Here is a 26670-nt window from a genome sequence, read left to right on the forward strand (position 1 = left end):
ATATAAAGGAAAAATAAAAAGAGTAACTTATAATAAAATAATATGAATTTCAATATGTAAATGCTTATACACGCCAATACTTGAAGACAACATTGCCCCAAATTTAAAAATCGCCCTCCTGGGAATACTGCCTCACAGAGCTCCACTGGACCAGCATGGAAACTTCAAGCAAGGGAAATGAGGATTCCCCTCAATGCTAGCCAGGTTTCTAATTTGGGACACGTATTTATTACTAATTTTTTGCTAGAAAAATTTTTGGAGAGCATCCTTCTATAGGCATTTTTCCATGCATCCTTAATTACTTCCCTAGGACATATTCCTGGAAGAATTACTGGGTGTGTGCACACTTTTAAAACTGCTGATATACACACTGCCAAACTGTCCTCTTAAAGGGGAGTGCCAATTTAATTCCCAGCACTAAAAATTTGAGAAATAGTTCTGACAGAAAGAAAGTAAAATGGTTATTAATCAACACACCATAAAGTAAAGAGAATTGGGAGAGGAGACCCAAGACAATTAAAATTCCTAAAAGTGGTTGGAATACCAGAACCATACAACTTTACTGATATTCTTCTATTTACTGATATGTTATTAAAAGAGAGACATGCACTAGAAGGAAACCCAGAGGATGAAACATGGGAATGTAAGACATAGTGAACCCTCTTCAGGGTGAAAATGTTCTAGAACTGACAGTGGTAATGAATGTCCAACTCTGTGAATATACTAGAAGACAGTGAAGTTACACCTTGGATGGATTGTATGCTATGTGAATTTATCTAAATAAGACTGCTTTAAAATAAAAATTAAATAAATTTCAAAAAATAAAAGAGAGACAGCGTTACCATCAGTCTACTTTGTTCTCAAATGTTGCCCCAGGTAAGACAACTAGAAAATGGTTACAAAAAATTATCCTAAGGAAGAAGGGATCCTGCCTGGCAGAGATCCAGTCCTGGCAGAGGGCAGTAAAAGACAATAGGTCACTGAGGGATGGGAGGAGCAGACCCAGGGGAAGGACAGGGAACCTCCTGGGAACCTCTCTCACCTCTCCTCCAGAATCCCCTCAACCCATTCAAATTGATCAGGGATCTCTGGAAGTAGGTAAGAGTCTAAACAGGTTGGACAAGAAATTCAAGTTATTTAAAAAAAATAAATGGAGATTAAAATAATATATCACAAAAGGCTTGGGAGAGATAAGATCAAAACACGTCATATTCTGATTTAAATAAAGCAGTATCAAAGACATAAGCAATTTAGATTTTTTTTTCCCTAGGCAAACATTATTTTCTCAATATTAAATCACAGACTGGAGCATTGAAAACTGGGATTTCACTCCCTGTTTCCTAAATGTACAGCCAAATGATTACCAAAAGCAAAACAAAAAACCACCCACCCAGGCATCACTGACACATGCCACAACATTCACATTTCCACCAACTTTGGTGAATATCACAACAGCTGCCCTGCCCGATTCTGGTACCTGGGGCATATATCAACTGCAAAGCAAGGAAAGGTTTGCTTTTCAGCTTTAAATTGGATGAGTTAACTTAAAGCAAATTTTGAACTAATAAAATAATTTACCCCATCAACAGGTGTCTTTCCTGGCGTAAAAGTCACTCGAACAAAACGCTTGTTGACGACTTCCAGTCTATCTACCTAGAATTTTAAAAGTTAAATATTCAAATATAAACTTACAGAAATACTTGAAATATTCTTTTAAGCTCATAAAAATACATATATTTCAGACATATGACCAAGAATAAAGACTAATTTGAGGATGCCCCATGTTCCCCCATCTGGCTTAAGAAATAAAGCAAGAGGCCGCTCTCGGAGTTTGGTGCTAAACACCCCAAAGCACATCCTTAGGCTTTTACTACACATGCATGCAACTCTAAACAACATATACATCCTCTTTTGCTTAATTTTACACTTTAAAAATGGTGTGGTTCTGTATATTTTCTCTTACAATTTTTTTTCTCTCGATGTTGCATTTGTGAGGTTTGTCCATGCTGACATCATCTGTTTAAGAACTAACCCAAGTTATTTATCCAGCCTCCTGTTAACAGACATTTAAGTTGTCACTAATTTTCCACTATTGCAAACAATGCTGCTATGAACATCTGTGTGCACACGTTTTGGGGCACATCTTCAAGAATTTCTCTAGGATATATACCTGCAGCCAGGTCTCGTAAGGCTGGGTTGTAGGGCATACTTACCTTCAACTTTACTAGATATTGCCAAATTACTCTCCAGAGTGGCTGTGCCAGTTCACATTCAATGGCAAAATATTCCCGTTGCTCTATATCCTCACCAATGCTTGGTATTCCAAGACTTTTTAATTTTTGCTCTTCCATGGGTATAAAATCGTTTAAACTCTTTTCTTTTCCCTGTAAACGTCCCAACTACCTAGGATCCTCAATAACACTCTTAAAAGCAACATCCAAGGCCCTTGACTAGTTCTGGAGCATGAGCCCTCTGGAATGTGCAGATTTCCTCAGCAACAGACAGCTGCTAACACAGAGTCTGCCTATCAGTGGGTCTGGAAGGTTTCATTCAAAAATGGAAAGTGAGAGAGCCCCAGCATATTTCCAGGAGCTGAACAGGGGAATGGTTATTCTTAAAAGTCATCTGTCTGGAAAGGAGTGACTAGAAAAGCTCTAAGCCCACAAAATGGTTGGGACAATAGTAAACCGATTCCAAAAAAGCCAGTGGGTCTCTCGCAGTCCCAACCATCACAGTTGGAAAGGACTGCAGCAGCCCCAACCATACATGGACAGAAGTGACTTCTTAGAAAGCAGGTTCCCCACTATACCTGGGAATTACACATAGAGTATACTAGCTTTCATGAGACAAACACTTTCTTCAAAACACTGAGTAGATAATCATTTCCATTTTTTCCATCCTCACCTTATTGTACAACCTTTGAGAAGAATTTTGGATTCTTTATACTACCTCAGTAAGTATTAATGTCTTCTCTTAATTTATCCATTTCACTGATGAAAACTCAAAGTATCGAGAGGTAATTTACCCAAGATTATACAGCAGGCCAAGTCCTGGTTCTCTTAGTATAACTACATTTCATCAGTTCTAACATGCATTTTTCACATTTTAACATGTCAGAATGTAACATTTTAACACGTCAGAAATTGGGATACATTTTAACAATTGATAGCATGTCATAGTTTCAGTGGCGGCTTTTAAAACTTTTCTCAGTGAGACATAAAATAATGTGTGTCTTACAATCAACATCTTAAATATCATTAAATATGGTATTATATGGGGGGAAAGACCTAAGAAATAAATAGAAAAGGTTTCTGAGCAGACAAAACAGATTGTCAAAGTCCACATGCCTTCCTCAGGCCTCCCTAGAGCCTATTTAGTCTTACTTAACAACCCTAGTAGGCTTACTAATCCGATTTCCAAGTACAAAGGTGATTTAAAGCAGCAAAGACATGAAAAGAGCACACACAGCAGGGAGAAGAGGCCATGGAGGGACATGAGAAAAAGGGTAAGTAGGCCGAGACCACCGAGAACTGGTCTGAAGCAGTGTTTCCTAAACAGGGTTATAGTATGAAGTGAAAAAAAGGACTCTGTTGTAAATTTGCAGACTGTTGGGTCAAAACAAACAGGTTTCTTGGTTGCAGTACTTTTCAGCATTAAAAAACATCCAACAGGAATATGACTCCCGGGGAGGAATGTAGACCAGGCATCGTGGGACGGAGAACATCTTCTTGACCAAAAGGGGGATGTGAAAGGAAATGAAATAAGCTTCAGTAGCAGAGAGATTCCAAAAGGAGCCGAGAGGTCACTCTGGTGGGCACTCTTACGCACACTTTAGACAACCCTTTTTAGGTTCTAAAGAATTGGGGTAGCTGGTGGTAGATACCTGAAACTATCAAACTACAACCCAGAACCCATGAATCTCGAAGACAGTTGTATAAAAATGTAGCTTATGAGGGGTGACAATGGGATTGGGAAAGCCATAAGGACCACACTCCACTTTGTCTAGTTTATGGATGGATAAGTAGAAAAATAGGGGAAGGAAACAAACAGACAAAGGCACCCAGTGTTCTTTTTTACTTCAATTGCTCTTTTTCACTCTAATTATTATTCTTGTTATTTTTGTGTGTGTGCTAATGAAGGTGTCAGGGATTGATTTAGGTGATGAATGTACAACTATGTAATGGTACTGTGAACAATCGAAAGTACGATTTGTTTTGTATGACTGAGTGGTATGTGAATATATCTCAATAAAATGAAGATATAAAAAAAAAAAATCCAACATAAAACACAGTAACTTCAAAAAGGACAAATTTGGCTAGGTTGCTGTTTTTACTCTATTATCTAATCTACTAAATCCCACCTCTTGAACCACTACAACCACCAATTTCATAAAGATACTTACTACTCCTTTGGAAAGATAGTTATTGACAAAGTCCTTCCAGGTAATTTCTCTCCCAGAGCTCTTGAACAGGAAGTAAAACATGACACCACCCCAAAATAAAGCAGTCCAAATAAAGTACATTCTGAATTCCTTGTCATCCCATGGAAAGTCACCCTGGGCACAAAGGAGAAAGTTTCCATGAAGAGTGAAATTTCAAAATATGACCTCTGAGATATGAAGATACAAATCCCTCCCAATACTACTAATGCACTCCAACCTTTCCCGTGGTTACCCCATAACCTCAAAATTAACACACAGTTTGGAATCAAACCTTCTGGAACCTGGACCACCAGTGAGAATCATCTTTCCTGCCACCTCGTTTTCCACCACCACCAACTCCTCCTCCAGAAGAACGTGGTGCATTAGCTTGCTTTGATTCTGTTCATAAACAAAAAGCATATATAAAAGCGTAGCAGGATTTTATCTAAAATGTTTTTATTAATACAGTTTAATAAAAGACTTATTGCAAAATACAGTATGACAGTTGATCAGTTACTAAATAAAATACTATGAGGAAGGATGACACTAATAAGAATGGTTAACATTCGAGGAGGGCTTGCAAGTGTTTTACAGACATTATCTCATTAAATCTGCACAACAACCCAATAACAATAAGCATACTATTATATCCATTTTACAATAAAGAAATGGTAGCTTAGGGAGGGGGTAAGCAACATGGTACGGTGTTAAGGGACCCGAGTTGGGATGTGCACCCAGGCAACTGAATTCCTGGGTCCCCACTCATGGTGAAGAAGGAAGTACGTCCCTTTCCCACGCACACAAATTAAACCCTGGAAACACACAGAAAAAAATACGATTTTGATAACTAGTTTAAAAAAAAAAACCCACTCATAAAATTAGTTTGCAAGAATCTGAAATAAGCTGCTAACATCTTCCTTTCTTTTCCTCTCAAAGACCCACAAACACCATTCTAACTACTTCAACCACCATGCAAGACTCCCACAATGCAGGAGGCTGAGATGCTATAGCCCTCAGCCATCCCCATGGCTACGTGATCCTACAGCTCTGTGACATGTTTCACCAACCACACTGCAACACATACCGGGAGCTTCTGCACCTCTGCCTTAAGCGGAGCAGAGAATGTGAGATACACATGAGGTATACATGCCTCAACCCCAGTCCCAAACAACGACGGGACTGGAAATATATAGTAAGCACATTCTTAAAGCTGTCTGACAATAAATATTCCACACTACTTTGGAACAAAGTAACACTTCTGCAAAAGGTATTGAACAGGTAATAATACAGTTGTGTTTAAAAAGCGAGCTTGTTATTATTAATCTGCCCCTAAACCAAGATTAAAATCTATCTACCAGGCCCCTGGGAAAAATCTTCAGAAGCTGCCTCTTTCACCAATGTTTTCCATCTAGAATCTTGGGGCCATCATGTGTCCACAGTTAGTGCTTCTCCATTCCCTTGTCCCCTGACTTTCCTTTCATTCTTTGAGCTTATTATTTCTCTCTCCAACTAGATCACAAGTTCATTAAAACTCAAAGGTTGCGGGGAGAACCTAAGATGGCGGCTAGGTGAGACAGGGCAAAAAAACACCTCCGTGAAAAATACGAGATAAAAACCAGAAAGTGACCCAGAACACCAGTCCCAGCAATGCACCAGCGAGACAAGGTCTGCTAAAACCACAGGGACCGTGCACTTGGTGAAACTGGGAGTCTGCATTCTGAAACAAGTGAGTAAGCCAGCTGAAAGTCCCACAGCTGCGCCGTGGTGTGGGGAAACCGTGGGCTGGCGTTTGGAGACGGACTAGTTCTTTTAAAAAAAAACAAAAACAAAAACAAAAACAAACCCAGAAGCGGCTACAGTTACGACGGTGAGAACCACGCAGTGAAGCACGGCAGGAGCGGGTTCTGCCAACCTCTCAGTATCTGGCATGGAGGATAAACCGCGGCTGATTCCCTCGGGGCCAGGAGGGCAGAGGGGAGAGCCAAAAGGAGAAAGAAACCACACCACTTGCAGCCAGCTCCCCGGTGGGCTGGAGACACTCCCTGGGGTCGGACCCACAGCCCAGAGCCATGCCAGGAAACCCAGTGTGACGGGGAGCGTATCCCACGGCACCGCGCACACGCCACAATATCAGCCATGGACAGTGGCCTTGGGTGCACACATAGCTAGTTGTCCCGGAGCTGGGAACGCGGAGCTGTGTGAAAAGAGGGGGCGGTTGAGACGCCCCATTCAGCCATCTTTGCATCAGACTGGGAGCGCCCCTGCACGGCCCAGCGGCCCAGGGCTTCCCTTGAGGGACAGTGTGCACTTGTGACATAGCATAGCCTTCCATCAGCAGAGGTCCTGGAAGATCTCAGCTGAGAAGGGGGGCCCGCATGGAAATCCCAGGGACCCAATGTCAATGCTGGGGCCTTGTGGGTCAGCAGCAGAGACAATCTGGAGCAAAACTGAAATGAAGGCTTAGACTCTTGCAACAGCCTTGAATCTCCGGGAACACCTGGGAGGTTTGATTATTAAAGCTGCCCTGCCTCCCTAATCACCCACACGCCCTACATTCAGGGCGGACAGACCAACAATACATCCAAACTGGGTGCACCAATTGGACCCCAAGAATCAGACCCCCACACACCACAAAGACAAAGTTGAGGAGAACTGACTCGAGGGGAACATATGACTCGTAGACGCCATCTGCTGGTTAGTTAGAGAAAGTGTACACCACCAAGTTGTAGATCTGAAAAATGAGATTGGTATTTTTTTTTTTTATTAAATGCAGTTTTATTGAAATACATTCACACAACATACAATCATCCATGGTATACAATCCACTGTCCACAGTATGATAACATAGTTATGCATTCATCACCACATAGATTGGTATATTTTATAACTTGAAAGAACCCTATCAAGCAAAGCAAATCCCAAGAGGCCAAAAACAACAGAAAATCTTAGAGCATTTGATAAAACCAGACGATATGGAGAACCCAATCCCAAACACCCAAATCAAAACATCAGAAGACACAAAGTACTTGGCACAATTAATCAAAGAACTACAATCAAAGAACAAGAGCATGGCACAGGATATAAAGGACATGAAGAAGAACATGGCACAGGATATAAAGGACGCAAAGAAGACCTTAGAAGAGCATAAAGAAGAAACTGCAAGAGCAAATAAAAAAAATAGATCTTAGGGAAATAAAAGAAACGGTTGGCCAAATTAAAAAGACTCTAGATATTCATAATACAAGATTATAGAAAGTTGAACAATGACTCAGTGTCCTAGAGGACCACAGAACAGAAAATGAAAGAACAAAAGAAAGAATGGAGAAAAAAATCAAAAAAATCGGAATGCATCTCAGGGATAGGACAGATAAAATAAAACGTCCAAATTTAAGACTCATTGGTATCCCAGAAGGGGAAGAGAAGGGTAAAGGTCTAGAAAGAGTATTCAAAGAAATTGTTGGGGAAAACTTCCCAAACCTTCTACACAATATAAATACACAAAGCATACCTGCCCAGCGAACTCCAAGTAGAATAAATCCAAATAAACCCACTCCAAGACATATTCTGATCAGACTCTCAAATACTGAAGAGAAGGAGCAAGTTCTGAAAGCAGCAAGAGAAAAGCAATTCACCACATACAAAGGAAACAACATAACACGAAGCAGTGACTACTCAGCAGCCACCATGGAGGTGAGAAGGCAGTGGCATGACATATTTAAAATTCTGAGAGAGAAAAATTCCCAACCAAGAATACTTTATCCAGCAAAACTCTCCTTCAAATCTGAGGGAGAGCGTAAATTTTTCACAAACAGATGCTGAGAGATTTTGCCAATAAAAGACCTGCCCTACTTCAGATACTAAAGAGAGCCCTACCAACAGAGAAACAAAGAAAGGAGAGAGAGATACAGAGAATTTTAACACACATATATAGAACCTTACATCCCAAATCACCAGGACACACATTTTTCTCTAGTGATCTTGGGTCTTTCTCCAGAACTGACCATAGGCTGGGACATAAACAAGCCTCAAGAAATTAAAAAAAAAAAAACAATTGAATATATTCAAAGCACATTCTCTGACCACAATGGAAAACAAATAGCAGTTAATAATTTTTTATTTGTAACTCTACTATTTATTTCCTACAGGCTATAAAATACATAAATTCTAATGACCAATCAGTGGTTATGGACTCAATGTAAAATCTGTAATTTTTGACAAGAACCATATAAAGGTGGGGGAATGGAGGAGTATAGGAACATAGTTTATGGGTCCTATTGAAGTTAAGTTGGTATCAAAGAAAAACAAGATTGCTATGGATTTAAGAGGTTAAATTTAAGCCCCACAGTAAACACAAAGAAATTATCAGAGAATATGACCATAGAGATGAAAAGGAGAGTATAGGTTACAAGAAGTGGGGGAAGGGGCAATGGGGCATTAAGAAATGAGTGTAGGGTTGCTGTCTGAGGTGAAGGGAAATTTCTAGTAATGGATGGTGGGAAGATGAAAGCATTACAACATTCTAAATGTAATTAATCCCACTAATGGAATGCTAGGGAGGCAGTGGAATGGGAAGATTTAGGCTGTATATATGTTTCCACAATTGAAAAAAAAAAAGACAGTCTAAATAGATGACAAATGAATGCCAAGGATGGTCCTGGATGGGATCTGAGGAGGCAGGACAGGAGGCTCAAAGGGACACAGTTGGGACATAAGAAAAAAAAAGGAAATATAGAATGTAAACTTTATACCAATGTTAAATTTCTTGAACTTCTTAGCTGCGCTTAATGGGATTGCATAAAAGAATGTTCTTGTTCATGGGAATTGTATACGTGAATTATAGTGTTTCTTCAAGAATGTGTGCAGCTTGCTCTCATAGGTTCAGAAGACAAAGCAATAGATGATGGATGATAGGGAGGGAGGGAGAGAGGGAAAGAAAGAAATGGCGGTGTGACAGGATGTTAAAGTTGGTGGATCAGGGTATCGGGGCAGGGGGGTCAGGGTATGCTGGAGTTCTGTGTATGGGGTTTGTATTGTTTTTGCAACTGTTCCTATAACTTTGAATTTATTTCAAAATAAAATTTAAAAAAAAAAATTAAAAAAAAAAAAAAACCTCAAGGGCTGGGAGAGGGGGCAAGATGGTGGCATTGAGGAATGCAATTTAGTTAAGTCCCCTGGAGCAACTAACAAATAACCAGGAACAACTACTAAATAATGTGGAATAATTGCTGGGGGACAACAGAGACTGTTCACATATTGTACAACAACCTGGATTGGGAGGAATGCCTGAGAGCGCAGCATAAAATCTGTAAGTAAAAACTGCAGAATCACACCGGGAGCCCCTTCCCCCCATGACAGGCTAAGCTGCAAAACCTCGCTGTGGCAGAAAGCAGCACTCTCTGAGTAAGCAAATATAGCTCAGCCCAGCTCCAACTAGAGTTTTAATTAATAAATGTAGACTGCTGAATACAAGCTACAAACCCCCAACAAGCAGACAGAGGCTTTTAGTGATGACTGACCTTAAAGAGCTGGAGAACTCTGTCCTGGCAGGAGGAGCCCAGAAGACCAAGTGTTACCTCTGGCCAAGGGGTGAAACTGGGGGGCTGTGCCTGAGAGGAGGCTTTCTGTCCCTTTTTCTCTCTCTCAACCTGAGGGGCTCAGTGGAGAGAGTCTTGGCCATTTTCACCTTGCAGTGCTCTGACCCAGACAGGGGAGGAGATAACAGAGTCAGAGAGACAGAGGAGCTATTCAAATGCAGATGATAACTCCCAAGGGGGTATATCTTCCCTGAGAGGAAAGAGGTGGAGCCCAGCTCTACCACCAGTCTTCCCTTCAGAACTAGACCCCAGAGCCTGGGGAAAACAGCCAAAACAGAAACTAAAGGGGCCACACCTCCCTATACCAGTCAGGAGCAACATGCTGACAGGTGCCACAGGCTGGGCAGGTTAGGAAAAGCACAGAGGCTAGAGACCTCACAGGGACGTCTGTCAATCTCTAAGACACACCCACAGAGAGACTTGAAACTGAATATAACCCCATTCTGAGACCTGAAACTGTTCTGGTCTGGGAAAATCTGGAGTAACCAAGGAAACCAGATTCCTAGACAGCAAAAAACTACAATCTACACTAGAAAAAAATGAAGATATGGCCCAGTCACAGGAACAAACTTACATCTCAATCAAGATACAGTTGAGATATTGTTTCACTTTAATGAAATAATCTATTAAAAATTTTCAAAGAAATATGCTAAATCAAATAAAAAACCAAATCAACGAGTTCAGGAAAGATATGGCAAAAGAGATGAAGGCTAGAAAGAAAACACTGGGTGAACATAAGGTAGAAACTGAAAGTTTGAAAAAACTGGTAGATCTATGGAAACGAAAGGCACAACACAAGAGATGAAAAACACAATGGAGACATACAACAGCAGATATCAAAAGGCAGAAGAAAACACTCAGGAACTGGAGAACAAGACAACTGAAATCCTACATACAAAAGAACAGACAGGGAAGAGAATGCAAAAATACGAGCAACATCTCATAGAACTGAACGACAACATGAAGCGCACGAATGTATGTGTCATGGGTGTCCCAGGAGAAAAGGGGAAGAAGCAATAATAGAGGAAATAATCAATGAAAATTTCCCATCTCTTATGAAACATATAAAATTACAGATCCAAGAAGCACAGTGAACCCAAACAGAATAGATCTGAATAGACCTACACCAAGACACTTAATAATCAGATTATCAAACATCAAAGATAAAGAGAGAATCCTGAAAGCAGCAAGAGAAAAGCGATCCATCACATACAAAGGAAGCTTGGTAAGACTGTGTGTGGGTTTCTCGGTAGAAACCATGGAGGCAAGAAGGAAGTGGTGTGATATAGTTAAGATACTGAAAGAGAAAAACCGCCAACCAAGAATCCTATATCTGACAAAACTGTCCTTCAAATATGAGGGAGAGTTTAAAATATTCTCTGACAAACAATGAGAGAGTTTGTGAACAAGATACCTGTGCTACAGGAAATACAAAAGGGAGCGCTACAGACAGACAGGAAAAGACAGGAGTGAGAGGTTTGGAACACAATTCTGGGTGATGGTAGCACAGCAACGTAAGTACACTGAACAAAGAAGACTGTGAGCATGGTTGAAAGAGGAAGGTTAGGAGAATGTGGGGCACCAGAAGGAAAGACGAAAGATAAAGACCGGGACTGTATAACTCAGTGAAACCTAGAGTGCTCAAAAATTGTGATAAAATATAAATATGTTTTTACATAGTGGAGAACAAATGTATGTCAGCCTTTCAAGGTGTTACAAATAGGGTGGTATTGGGGGAGAAACCAATGCAAACTAAAGTTAACAGAAACATTGTATTATGCTTCCTTTAATGTAACGAAGGCAATATTACAAAGCTAAATGCATATAAGAGGGGGACATAAGGGAGGAGTATGGGACTCTTGGCATTGGTGATGTCGTCTGACTCTTTTATTCTACTTTAGTTTAATTCTAGCTTTCCTTTTGTGGCTTTTTAGCTGTCATGTTTTTTTCCTTTCTTTTTCTTTTTCTTTTGTCTCTCTACCTTCTTTGACTCTTCCTCCTTCTTTGTAGAAGAAATGGAGATGTCCTTATATAGATAGTGGTGGTGGTGATGAACACATAAATACATGACTATACAGGGAACCATCGACTGCTTACTTAGGATGGCCTGTATGGTGGGTGAACAAAACTGTCTTAATTAAAAAAAAAGGGTTGATGAAGAAACCTTGAGGGCACTCTATTGAGTAAAGTAAGTCAGACATGTAAGGACAGATATTGCAGGGTCTCACTAATACGAACTAACTATAACATGTAAATGCACAGACATGAAATTTAAGTACCAGGATATCGAATGAGGCTAAAGAATGGGGAGCAGTTGCTTATTATGAGCAGAATGTTCAACTAGGTTAAACTTAAGTGTTTGGAAATGGACAGAGGAGACAGTGCTGAGTGGTGTGTGAATGTGGTGGAAAGGGGAAGCTTAGAGTCATGTATGTCACCAGAAGGAAAGTTGGAGGTTAAAAGAAGGGAATGTGAGAGTTGGGAAGGTAGAGCAGTGTGAATTAACAAAGCCCCACTCAGCCATCATTTCAGCAGACTGGGAGCCTCCCTACACAGCCCAGCAGCCCAGAACTGCCCTGGGGGGACGGCACTCACCTGTGACATAGCACAGTCATCCCTCAACAGAGGACCCGGGGTGCACGGCCTGGAAGAGGGGCCCACTTGCAAGTCTCAGGAGCCATATACCAATACCAAGGACTTGTGGGTCAGTGGCAGAGACAAACTGTGGCAGGACTGAACTGAAGGATTAGACTATTGCAGCAGCTTTAAAACTCTAGGATCACCAGGGAGATTTGATTGTTAGAGCCACCCCCCCCTCCCCGACTGCCCAGTAACATGCCCCACATACAGGGCAGGCAACACCAACTACACACGCAAGCTTGGTACACCAATTGGACCCCACAAGACTCACTCCCCCACTCACCAAAAAGGCTAAGCAGGGGAGAACTGGCTTGTGGAGAACAGGTGGCTCGTGGACGCCACCTGCTGGTTAGTTAGAGAAAGTGTACTCCACGAAGCTGTAGATCTGATAAATTATAGAGATAAGGACTTCAATTGGTCTACAAATCCTAAAAGAACCCTATCAAGTTCAGCAAATGCCACGAGGCCAAAAACAACAGAAAATTATAAAGCATATGAAAAAACCAGACGATATGGATAACCCAAGCCCAAGCACCCAAATCAAAAGACCAGAAGAGACACAGCACCTAGAGCAGCTACTCAAAGAACTAAAGATGAACAATGAGACCATAGTACGGGAGATAAAGGAAATCAAGAAGACCCTAGAAGAGCATAAAGAAGACATTGCAAGACTAAATAAAAAAATGGATGATCTTATGGAAATTAAAGAAACTGTTGACCAAATTAAAAAGATTCTGGACACTCATAGTACAAGACTAGAGGAAGTTGAACAACGAATCAGTGACCTCAAAGATGACAGAATGGAAAATGAAAGCATAAAAGAAAGAATGGGGAAAAAAATTGAAAAAATCGAAATGGACCTCAGGGATATGATAGATAATATGAAACATCCAAATATAAGACTCATTGGTGTCCCAGAAGGGGAATAAAAGGGTAAAGGTCTAGGAAGAGTATTCAAAGAAATTGTTGGGGAAAACTTCCCAAATCTTCTAAACAACATAAATACACAAATCATAAATGCTCAGCGAACTCCAAAGAGAATAAATCCAAATAAACCCACTCCGAGACATATACTGATCACACTATCAAACACAGAAGAGAAGGAGCAAGTTCTGAAAGCAGCAAGAGAAAAGCAATTCACCACATACAAAGGAAACAGCATAAGACTAAGTAGTGACTACTCAGCAGCCACCATGGAGGCGAGAAGGCAGTGGCACGATATATTTAAAATTCTGAGTGAGAAAAATTTCCAGCCAAGAATACTTTATCCAACAAAGCTCTCCTTCAAATTTGAGGGAGAGCTTAAATTTTTCACAGACAAACAAATGCTGAGAGAATTTGCTAACAAGAGACCTGCCCTACCGGAGATACTCAAGGGAGCCCTACAGACAGAGAAACAAAGAAAGGACAGAGAGACTTGGAGAAAGGTTCAGTACTAAAGAGATTCGGTATGGGTACAATAAAGGATATTAATAGACAGAGGGGAAAAATATGACAAACATAAACCAAAGGATAAGATGGCTGATTCAAGAAATGCCTTCACGGTTATAACGTTGAATGTAAATGGATTAAACTCCCCAATTAAAAGATATAGATTCGCAGAATGGATCAAAAAAAATGAACCATCAATATGTTGCATACAAGAGACTCATCTTAGACACAGGGACACAAAGAAACTGAAAGTGAAAGGATGGAAAAAAAATATTTCATGCAAGCTACAGCCAAAAGAAAGCAGGTGTAGCAATATTAATCTCAGATAAAATAGACTTCAAATGCAGGGATGTTTTGAGAGACAAAGAAGGCCACTAAGTACTAATAAAAGGGGCAATTCAGCAAGAAGAAATAACAATCGTAAATGTCTATGCACCCAACCAAGGTGCCACAAAATACATGAGAGAAACACTGGCAAAACTAAAGGAAGCAATTGATGTTTCCACAATAATTGTGGGAGACTTCAACACATCACTCTCTCCTATAGATAGATCAACTAGACAGAAGACCAATAAGGAAACTGAAAACCTAAACAATCCGATAAATGAATTAGATTTAACAGACATATACAGGACATTACATCCCAAATCACCAGGATACACATACTTTTCTAGTGCCCATGGAACTTTCTCCAGAATAGATCATATGCTGGGACATAAAACAAGCCTCAATAAATTTAAAAAGATTGAAATTATTCAAAGCACATTCTCTGACCACAATGGAATACAATTAGAAGTCAATAACCATCAGAGACTTAGAAAATTCACAAATCCCTGGAGGTTAAACAACACACTCCTAAACAATCAGTGGGTTAAAGAAGAAATAGCAAGAGAAATTGCTAAATATATAGAGACGAATGAAAATGAGAACACAACATACCAAAACCTATGGGATGCAGCAAAAGCAGTGCTAAGGGGGAAATTTATAGCACTAAACGCATATATTAAAAAGGAAGAAAGAGCCAAAATCAAAGAACTAATGGATCAACTGAAGAAGCTAGAAAATGAACAGCAAACCAATCCTAAACCAAGTACAAGAAAAGAAATAACAAGGATTAAAGCAGAAATAAATGACACAGAGAACAAAAAAACAATAGAGAGGATAAATATCACCAAAAGTTGGTTCTTTGAGAAGATCAACAAGATTGACAAGCCCCTAACTAGACTGACAAAATCAAAAAGAGAGAAGACCCATACAAACAAAATAATGAATGAAAAAGGTGACATAACTGCAGATCCTGAAGAAATTAAAAAAATTATAAGAGGATACTATGAACAACTGTATGGCAACAAACTGGATAATGTAGAGGAAATGGACAATTTCCTGGAAACATATGAACAACCTAGACTGACCAGAGAAGAAACAGAAGACCTCAACCAACCCATCACAAGCAAAGAGATCCAATCAGTCATCAAAAATCTTCCCACAAATAAATGCCCAGGGCCAGATGGCTTCACAGGGGAATTCTACCAAACTTTCCAGAAAGAAATGACACCAATCTTACTCAAACTCTTTCAAAACATTGAAGAAAATGGAACACTACCTAACTCATTTTATGAAGCTAACATCAATCTAATACCAAAACCAGGCAAAGATGCTACAAAAAAGGAAAACTACCGGCCAATCTCCCTAATGAATATAGATGCAAAAATCCTCAACAAAATACTTGCAAATCGAATCCAAAGACACAGTAAAAAAATCATACACCATGACCAAGTGGGGTTCATTTCTGGCATGCAAGGGTGGTTCAACATAAGAAAATCAATCAATGTATTACAACACATTAACAAAACAAAAGAGAAAAATCAAATGATCATCTCAATAGATGCTGGAAAAGCATTTGACAAAACTCAACATCCCTTTTTGATAAAAAACACTTCAAAGGTAAGAATTGAGGGAAACATCCTCAACATGATAAAGGGCATATGTGAAAAAACCCACAGCCAGCATAGTACTCAATGGTGAGAGACTGAAAGCCTTCCCTCTAAGATCAGGAACAAGACAAGGATGCCCGCTATCACCACTGTTATTCAACATTGTGCTGGAAGTGCTAGCCAGGGCAATCCGGCAAGACAAAGAAATAAAAGGCATCCAAATTGGAAAAGAAGAAGTAAAACTGTCATTGTTTGCAGATGATATGATCTTATATCTAGAAAACCCTGAGAAATCGACGATACAGCTACTAGAGCTAATAAACAAATTTAGCAAAGTAGCGGGATACAAGATTAATGCACATAAGTCAGTAATGTTTCTATATGCTAGAAATGAACAAACTGAAGAGACACTCAAGAAAAAGATACCATTTTCAATAGCAACTAAAAAAATCAAGTACCTAGGAATCAACTTAACCAAAGATGTAAAAGACCTATACAAAGAAAACTACATAACTCTACTAAAAGAAATAGAAGGGGACCTTAAAAGATGGAAAAATATTCCATGTTCATGGATAGGAAGACTATATGTCATTAAGATGTCAATTCTACCCAAACTCATCTACAGATTCAATGCAATCCCAATCAAAATTCCAACAACCTACTTTGCAGACTTGGAAAAGCTAGTTATCAAATTTATTTGGAAAGGGAAGACGCCTCAAATTGCTAAAGACACTCTAAAAAAGAAAAACGAAGTGGGAGGACTTACACTCCCTGACTTTGAAGCTTATTATAAAGCCACAGTTGCCAAAACAGCATGGTACTGGCACAAAGATAGACATATAGATCAATGGAATCGAATTGAGAATTCAGAGATAGACCCTCAGATCTATGGCCGACTGATCTTTGATAAGGCCCCCAAAGTCACTGAACTGAGCCATAATGGTCTTTTCAACAAATGGGGCTGGGAGAGTTGGATATCCATATCCAAAAGAATGAAACAGGACCCCTACCTCACCCCCTACACAAAAATTAACTCAAAATGGACCAAAGATCTCAATATAAAAGAAAGTACCATAAAACTCCTAGAAGATAATGTAGGAAAACATCTTCAAGACCTTGTATTAGGCGGCCACTTCCTAGACTTCACACCCAAAGCACAAGCAACAAAAGAGAAAATAGATAAATGGGAACTCCTCAAGCTTAGAAGTTTCTGCACCTCAAAGGAATTTCTCAAAAAGGTAAAGAGGCAGCCAACTCAATGGGAAAAAATTTTGGGAAACCATGTATCTGACAAAAGACTGATATCTTGCATATATAAAGAAATCCTACAACTCAATGACAATAGTACAGACAGCCCAATTATAAAATGGGCAAAAGATATGAAAAGACAGTTCTCTGAAGAGGAAATACAAATGGCCAAGAAACACACGAAAAAATGTTCAGCTTCACTAGCTATTAGAGAGATGCAAATTAAGACCACAATGAGATACCATCTAACACCGGTTAGAATGGCTGCCATTAAACAAACAGGAAACTACAAATGCTGGAGGGGATGTGGAGAAATTGGGACTCTTATTCACTGTTGGTGGGACTGTATAATGGTTCAGCCACTCTGGAAGTCAGTCTGGCAGTTCCTTAGAAAACTAGATATAGAGTTACCATTCGATCCAGCGATTGCACTTCTCGGTATATACCCAGAAGATCGGAAAGCAGTGACACGAACAGATATCTGCACCCCAATGTTCATAGCAGCATTATTCACAATTGCCAAGAGATGGAAACAACCCAAATGTCCTTCAACAGATGAGAGGATAAATAAAATGTGGTATATACACACGATGGAATACTACGCTGCAGTAAGAAGGAACGATCTCGTGAAACATATGACAACATGGATGAACCTTGACGACATAATGCTAAGCGAAATAAGCCAGGCACAAAAAGAGAAATATTATATGCTACCACTAATGTGAACTTTGAAAAATGTAAAACAAATGGCTTATAATGTAGAATGTAGGGGAACTAGCAATAGAGAGCAATTAAGGAAGGGGGAACAATAATCCAAGAAGAACAGATAAGCTATTTAACGTTCTGGAGATGCCCAGGAATGACTATGGTCTGTTAATTTCTGATGGATATAGTAGGAGCAAGTTCACAGAAATGTTGCTATATTAGGTAACTTTCTTGGGGTAAAGTAGGAACAGGTTGGAAGTTAAGCAGTTATCTTAGGTTAGTTGTCTTTTTCTTACTCCCTTGTTATGGTCTCTTTGAAATGTTCTTTTATTGTATGTTTGTTTTCTTTTTAACTTTTTTTTCATACAGTTGATTTAAAAAAGAAGGGAAAGTTAAAAAATAAAAAAAATAAAAAATAAAAAAAATAAAAAATAAAAAAATAAAAAAATAAAAGAAGGGAATGTATAAAACAGTGAATCTTGTGGTGGACAATGTCTGTGATTAACTGTACAAATATTAGCAATCTCTTTCATGAAATGGAACAAATTTATGACACTATAACTAGAAGTTAATAATAGAGGTATATATAGGGAAAAAAATATACCTATTGCAAACTATGTACTACAGTTAGTAGTATTTCAACATTCTTTCATCAACAGTAATAAATGTACTATACCAATATTATGAGTCAATAATGGAGGGGGGATGGTTAGGGGTATGGGAGGATTTGAGTTTTCCTTTTTTGTCTTTATTTTCTGGAGTAATGAAAATGTTCTAAAAATTGAAAAAAAAGTTAATTGTGGTGATGGATGCACAGTTGTATGATGGTACTGTGGGCAACTGACTGTGTACTTTGGATCTTTGGATTATTGTATGGTATGTGAACAATCTCAATAAAATCAAAGTAAAAAAAAAAAAAAATCAAGGGTTGTATTGTAATTTTCCTTACATTTCCCTAAAAAGAAAGGATGCCAAGTGAATGCTCACATGTGCCAAGTGTTACGCTAAATGCTATCACCCTGCAGCCACCAACTCTAAGAGCTCCTACAAGTAGGCTCCAAGGACATCACATTGTACCAGTGCGTGTCAATAAACTACATCATGCCATGCCACACTACAGATGGTCAATAAACCACATGTACTGGCTTCTAAGAGCATTCTCATTGGTTAAATGATATGCCAAATATCTACCAAACATGCTTTACTTTGATTGATCAATATCTCTAAGATGACCCTAAATTACTTTGACTTGAAAAATGTGAACAGAATATTAAGGTGCAAAAAAACACAGGGTCTTTAAAATTTTATATATACTGTAACCTACAGTTTCAGAACTGACTTAAGATAATAGTTTCTTTTTCAGTGAAAAGTATCAACAACATCATAATAGGGGAAAACACTAAATTCAAACATGATCTTTTCAAAAGGTACCTTTTTTTTCTCCCATGAGTTCTTTAGGTTCATTAGCTTTTCCATTCTTTCCATTAGGAAAGTATTTTTCAAAACCTGTTAGAAAAGGAAAAAAAAAACATATCTTCAAATTAATATTCACCAGTTTTTGTGTGTTTCAATTATTTTTAAAACAGCTGATACATCATTAAAAAGTAGAGCTAAATGTACATTTCTTGTGCAAGAATAAATCAATCTAAATAATATCATTCACAACACAGGTGTTAAAGAAGAAGCCTCATTTGCATGCCAACTTCATTACCTATAAAAGTATTAGATTGGACAGTGACCTGTTTTCATCATTCAACCAGAGAGAAGGAGGTAGGGGAGAGTGCTCCCAGGAGAAGATGAGTTAAGAGGCAAGGCAACCTGAGAAACGAGCTATGCTCCTGCTTGGCAAATGCCTGCAGATGATGCGCCTCTTTAACAAGAAGGTAGAGCATTATGGTCACGCCTAAATGTTTACCTTTCGGAGGTCGAGAACATAGTCTTCGATAAACAGCAATAACATTTGAGAAAAGAGCATTTCTACTGGTTGTTACTTGAGTTGTAGCGTATCGATAAAGCTGAAACATGACAAATAATAAAAGCATGAAGGTTACAGTAAGATAAAAAGTTTTTAAAAAGTTTCATTTCCTAATATCATAAAGTGGATGAAACATTTCTCCTTTCCATAAGTGGTTACAGATTAGCACAGAATGATTAGCAGTTTTTAAAGAACTGGTTTGCATTCAGCACTACACTATTCTAGCAATAACACCAGATGACATAATTATCCAGAAGACAAGAATACTTCAGCATCATTCAGAACTTATAATTGCAGCCCAATTACAAGTCTCTGATGACACATTCACTTCGGTATTGTTTACTTAATTTGCAGCATTCAAAAGAAACTGATACAGAAAAACTGCTGCTTCATGCTGACATTGATAACGCTGCTGGTTAATACAATACTAAATTTATCTTTGTTCAAAGATAGGAAAGTTATGGTCCAACATCACAGATAACCCTTGTATTAGGAATGTTTGCTAAAGATATCTAATACATTGCCATTCTGGTGAGAACCCTGGTTACAAAAGTCCCACTATAGATATATCTCTGCTTTACATGACTTATGTTGCTAAAAAGTTGTCTGCAATGGTGTCTATTTAATTGGAAATGTATTGTAAATAAACAAAAGAAGCTTCCTATTAAATTTTTAACTGTACAATTAAAAGCAATCAATGCCAAGGCACACTGAGAGGATATACCCAAATTTGGCAATGATAAAGTTCAAGTAATCCTATTCTTTTGCAAAGAAAAAAATTCACCGTTTTTTGGGGAGCAAGTTTTTAAACAGATAGGAATGTTTACAGTAAAGTTCATCTGTATTAGCATCCCTCATCATTTGCCTCCTTTATGATTTCATGAGTAAAATAAAGCAAAACAAATAAAACCACTTCATACCCACTAGGACAGCTATAATAAAAAAGATAGCAATGACAAGCGCTGGGGAGGAGACGGAGAAACCAAAACCCTCATACGTTACTGGTGGGAATGTAAAAGGGTGCAGCCACCGTGGAAAACAATTTGGCAGCTCCTCAGAAAGTCAAACAGTTACCATATGATTCAGCAATTCCACTCCAGTATATATCCAAGAGAAATGAAAACTTATGTCCAAGCAAAAACTTGTACATAAATGTTCACAGCAAAAATAATAGCCAAAAAGGGGAAATAACCAAACTGTCCTTCAACAGATAATGAATGCATAAAAAGAATGCGGTATACCCATACAATGGGATATCATTCAGTCAAAAGAAGGAATGAAGAGCTGATACATGCTACAACATGGATGAACCTTGAAAATATTATGCCTAATGAAAGAAGCTAAACACATGAACTGTATGATTCCATATAAATGAAATGTCCAGAGCAGGCAAACCCTTGGAGATAAAAAAAGTAGATTAGTGGTAAACTAGGGCTGGGGAGAAATCGGGGTGACTGCTAATGTGTACAGGATTTCTTTTGGGGTGATAAAATGTTCTAGGGCTTGATAGTGTTGATGATTTCACAGCCTTGTGAATACACTAAAAATAAAAGAGCTGTATACTTTAAGAAAGTGAATTTTATGGTATGGGAATCATGACTCAAAAAATAAATAAAAAAGGATAAGGTTACTTAACTTCAAATAAATATAAAATTCTATACAATATAAAAGGATGGAAACACTGACCGTGTTCATAGTTTCAGCAATACTGGCCTGAGAGAATCTAGAGCTAATGTTGGGTGAAGTCCTTCCCCCACCCTCTCCCAGAACACTGGCCTATGAAATACCCACCAACCATAGATGAGAATTTATTATGATCAAATAAAGTTTTTCCAATGCCAAATCCATTACAAGTGTAGACTAAAATGACATTATTCAAGCCTAGACAAGGCAAACACTATCCATTGAGCATACAGTGCAGGCCAGCTGCTGCCAAGCAGTGGGGAGGTCAAAATGGGAATCAGAACCAGCCCCTACCCTTAAGAAACTCAGACACGCAAGGAAGAAAGTCATGGAAGAAATCAATGATAATGTAGTATGGTAAGCGCAACCAAATAAAACTTGTAAGTGTAAGGAACAGAGGCAGCAAAGAGGAGGAAGAAATTACATGCTTAAGTTCCGAGGGAAAAATTCACAAGACAGTGACATATAGCCCGGGACTTAAAGGATGTAGGGTTCACCAGAAGGCACCCTCCATTTGTTTATGGTAGATATTTTCCCTATTTTATAGATGAAGAAACCAACCCAGTAGTGTCACGGAGAGCAAGTCAGGCACCTGAGTCCATACAAACATTCATATCCAATGCCAAAGAGAAGCCTGATTTCTTCCTTTAGAATGGGCCAACAATTCCCAAGGTGTGAGATAATCACAAGAAAAAAGGGTTAGGGTTCCACAGTCAGGTAAGTCTGGGAAGCATCATACCACATTCTCCTCTTAAGGATTAACATATCAAAGGTTCTGAGAAATCTGCCTTTTTACTTTGGTTAAACCAAAAGTTTCCCAAAGCTTATTTGATCACAGGCCCTCTTTTTATGCAAACATGTTTGAACTCATGTTTAAATGAGCACACTTTGGAAAATGCTACCACAGGTGACCAGGAGCCAGTAGTGTTTCCTTTGCTTGCTTGCTTGCTCTTTTCTTTGTCTTTGTTTTAAGAGGAAAACCATATTTGGTTTTCCTGGAATTCAAGACAGTGTACAACGGGAAATATTTAAACCAGGGAGATCAGTTTAGAGGCTACCTAATAAAACAAGCAAGAGATGAAGATGTCCAGTTTCTTTTTAAAGAGAGTAGTAATAGGGTTACAGAGGAGATGGATGTAAGAAATATTTAGGTTAAATTCTAAGGACTTAACTGGATGTGAGGGTGGGGAGTAGGGAGGACAAATGCCATGTTTCCGACAGGCTACCAGTTGACAGCAGGTGAGTGCTATCATCCATTTAAGAGGAAGGCTACGTTTGAAGAGGCAGATCATTCAGTTTTGAGAAGATAACATGGAGAGGTAGGGATGTGCATGTCCTTCTAATGGGGTAAGTTGATAACCAATTACAGCTAACATTTGCATGTGAAATCCAGGACAAGTATATTCAGAACTTCTAATTTCCTTGAAGCTGGCAATATGAACTTTTCTGTATGATAGTCTTCAACAACACCCACAATATGTCTAGTGACACATCCACAATTTGCGAATAGAGCTCTGCCTGTCTCATTTCCAGGGTACTAATGTGAGGATCAAATGTAATAAGATAAGCAAACGTGCTTTTAAAATTCTACAGCATTACCTAAATTTTAATGAACATTTCCATTAATTTTGAAAGTTCTTTGAGGGCAAGAACGAGGCTTTATATCACCATATAACTAAGTACAGAACTAGGCACATGGTTTGTAATCCATCCACATCTGCAGATCAATGAACTCCGAAACATTTGCCCCCTTTAGGTTCTACTTTCAAACTGTGTTTACCTGGAATACTACTAAGAATAATCCCTGTGACTGCATTTAATGCTGAGTTTATTTCCTCTAAAGGAATCATCAATGAAACTTTTCTCCTTTGCTTATCTAATCCAAGTCCTGGGTGTCTATCATTCAAAGAATAATCAAAAAGATACCCAGTCACAAAAGTTAAGTTTAGAGTACCTCATTTAAGAGGATTAGCTTTCCTGTTTGACTACACGAGTGCTTTTTAGTTGCTTTTATAATCAGTTTCATACCTCTGAGCACAATATCTGAGAACTGACATCTCAACACCTCACAACCTTTTCCCCAGGAACCTCACTCTGAGAAGCACTGCTTCTGTCTGACCTTTAACAGGAACAGGAACCTAAAGGAAAACCTGTTCCCCACAGACTCCCTTCACAGGTGTTGCCCCAGGGTCCCCACCTAGACCTTGAGAACAGTATCAGAGATTATCTGTCACCAAACCAATCAGCTACAGCTGTCAGTCCAGAGGACTTCTTTGCATCTCTCTTCGGTGCTTCACAGTGATATCTGTACCATTTAACAGGAAGCCCTTTTGGATGAGATTCCTGACAGAAAATCTGCAAACTCAGAAGGCAGATTCCTATCTGCCCAATATATGCTGAAGTCCAATATTCAGTAGGGGCAAAAGGAAAAGAATTAGAGCAAAGTAAGATGGGAAAATGGATACAATACAAGAAACTGAAGAAGGACCTAGTGCAAGGCAGTTTGGAGCATAAAAGATGAAAACACAGTTAAGGAATTCGTCCAACACTGGCGAAGGAGCGTCAAAGAGTAGAATGCAGGTACTATTACTGCCCCCCTTTCAAGTGAAGAGGCTGAGCTAACTTCCTTAAGGGCACCCAACTAGGCAGCGACCCCAGGGTGTAAACCATCGTGGCTATCCTGCCTGTTAGGTATGCACCTGGAGTGCTGCAAGGCTGCGCTCTAAAGAAATAGCTGACATGGACTCATCAATACACGAACCTCGACTGGAGACGGATTACTGCTGTGCTTGTCAGAATATCCTATCATCACTTCTGAAAAATGTATTCCCCTATGCTCTGTGCAGCCAAGAGAAATGGCCTCTTACTGAGAACAGGCCCCTGGGACAACAGAAACCTTAGTCCCTACTCTGAAGAGGTGAGGTTATCAATAACAGCAGTTAATATGTGCCAGACCCAGAATGCCAGCAACAGCCCACTGTACAGATAGGAAAACCGAGGCTGGAGAGGTTGAGGAGCTCGACTCCACACTGTGCTCAGGCTGCGGCCTCTGCAAACGCAGACACAACACGTCAATGCTGTCTCCCGACATCGTGAAGGCAAGTGCCTGAGATACGACAGGGCAGCGCCTTAAACGTGTCGGATCTCCGTGAAACGATTCGCCCCGAATGAAGTCGCAATAGGAGTGGTCTCCTGAAGCTCCTCGCGGCCGAGATGTAATTCTACCAAAAAGCGGGTTTTCCAGGGACTGACGAGCACGAGCATGCTCACAGGGAAGCGGGATAAAACACCAGGGACGCGGGGTGTGCGGGACTCGCAGGCCTGCAGAGGCGCCGGGGTCCCGTAGCCCAGGGGCGCGGCGGGGCCGCTGACCTTGACGCACTGAGGACCGGCAGGAACCGAGGACTCACCGTGCGGAGGCAGGCTCGCCCGCTAGGGCCCGCACCGCCTCCAGGCAGGAGGAGCGGGGGCAGGCCGCGGGGCCAGCCGCCGCCCCGGCCGGACAACAGCAGACAGCGGTGCGCCATGGCGGCCGCAAACGCAGGCCCCGCGCCTCAAAGACCCGGGAAGACGCGGATCCCAGAACGCCGGGCTCACTTCCGGCCGTAGGCCACACTTCCGCCGGTGCCCACCTACCAAGGCGCGCCAGACTCAGGCCCCAGCCCCGCCCCGGCGTGCTGACGTCAGCCGTAAGGCTGAGTCCCAGACCAATGGTGCTGCTGGGGTCCTGGAGCGGCCAATCCTTGAGGCGGGCGCGCACACTCAGCAGGAGTACCGCCCCTTTGCTTTCCCGGCTCGCGCTTCTCGGCGGCTCCCACCACTGCTTAGGCTGGTGGCAGGACCGAAGGGGAGGAGCATGGGGCGCGGGGTGGGCGGGGCTAGCACGGGGCGTGGTCAGGAGAGTGGAGTCGGGACTCCGAAATGTGCTTTTCCCTCTTAGGGCGTGAGGGCATCTTTGGCGTTTTTAGCATCTATGCATTGTGCCAGACTCTGAGAATGCAAAACGCACATCCCTACCCCCAAGAGAGTAAGGCAAATAATTACAAACCACTGAACTAAGTGCCATAGGAAAGTGTTGGGACTGTGACAGCCAGCGCGGACCCAGCAGGAACGGCTTCAAGGAGAAATGAGAGTAAACCGAGTTCTGCAGGCAGTGGAGACTATAAATTGACTTCTGGGCAATGAAAACTCTGTTATGTATAAAGTAAGTGGTAGCTGATAGTATGGATGAGGGGAGGAATGAAAAAGTCCGGAGATGAGGCTGCAGGACGGGTGAGTCAGTGTGTGTACACATAGGACAAAACTGGAAGAACAGACATTAAAATGCTAGCTGAATTTCTCACCTGTCAGAATGGCAAAAATCCAAAATATGGACAACTCTCTGCTGGCCAGGCTGAGGGAAAAAGGCATTCTCAGAAATAACTGGCGGGCATACAAAATGTTGCAAGCTTATGGCAATGCCTACCTAAATTACAGATGCACACATTCTTTAACTCAGCCGCCCCATTTCTAAAAGTGTATCCCAATGACAAACCTGCACACATGAAAACTGAAGTGAGGGCAAGATTAATAATTGGAGCATTGTTTGTAGCAGCAATTATTGGAAATATCCCAAATAACATCTATAGAGGACTGGCGAAAACTATTGAAAATCCACACCATGCAAAACTATGCAACGCTTTTTTTTTTAATGGAAGAAACTTCTGCTCCCAACAAGATGGAGTAGCAGGGCCTAAAACAACTTCAAAAAAGGTATATAAAATACAATTCTGAAGACACTGGACACTGGGCAACAAAGGATAGCGGCCCTGAAAGATAGGAAGCAAGGAGGTGAGCCCTATGGTAACCCCAGCTTCCCATAGGAGACCATCTCCAGGCTGTGTGTGGTATGGGGAGGGGGGACCCAGGAATAATCCAGCGTTAAAGAGATGAGCTGGAAATCTGGGTAGAGCCATAAGAGGAGAAAAATTAAGCAATGGAAACAGAAACAGAAATGACACAGGTGATAAAATTCACAGACAAGGACACTGTGTTAGTTTG

General features: G+C 40.3%; 1 protein-coding gene across 2 annotated transcripts in view; it reads right to left on the reverse strand.

Annotated features, from left to right (window-relative positions):
• The window catches only part of AFG3L2 (AFG3 like matrix AAA peptidase subunit 2), a 53963-nt gene extending 28715 nt beyond the window's left edge, over positions 1-25248 (reverse strand). The window contains exons 1-6 of one of the 2 annotated variants that reach the window (XM_037805715.1): positions 25041-25248; positions 19888-19987; positions 19404-19478; positions 4713-4819; positions 4403-4555; positions 1579-1653 (exon numbers count right to left, since the gene is read on the reverse strand). In XM_037805715.1, coding sequence (XP_037661643.1) covers positions 1579-1653; positions 4403-4555; positions 4713-4819; positions 19404-19478; positions 19888-19987; positions 25041-25157 — 627 coding nt within the window. In that variant the 5' untranslated portion in view covers positions 25158-25248. The remainder of the gene's footprint in view (positions 1-1578; positions 1654-4402; positions 4556-4712; positions 4820-19403; positions 19479-19887; positions 19988-25040) is intronic. The other variant, XM_037805713.1, reaches the window with a different exon arrangement.
• Positions 25249-26670: the final 1422 nt, after the last annotated feature.

This window comes from Choloepus didactylus, chromosome 16 (genome assembly GCF_015220235.1).
Source record: "Choloepus didactylus isolate mChoDid1 chromosome 16, mChoDid1.pri, whole genome shotgun sequence".
In the NCBI taxonomy this organism is placed as follows: domain Eukaryota; kingdom Metazoa; phylum Chordata; class Mammalia; order Pilosa; family Megalonychidae; genus Choloepus; species Choloepus didactylus.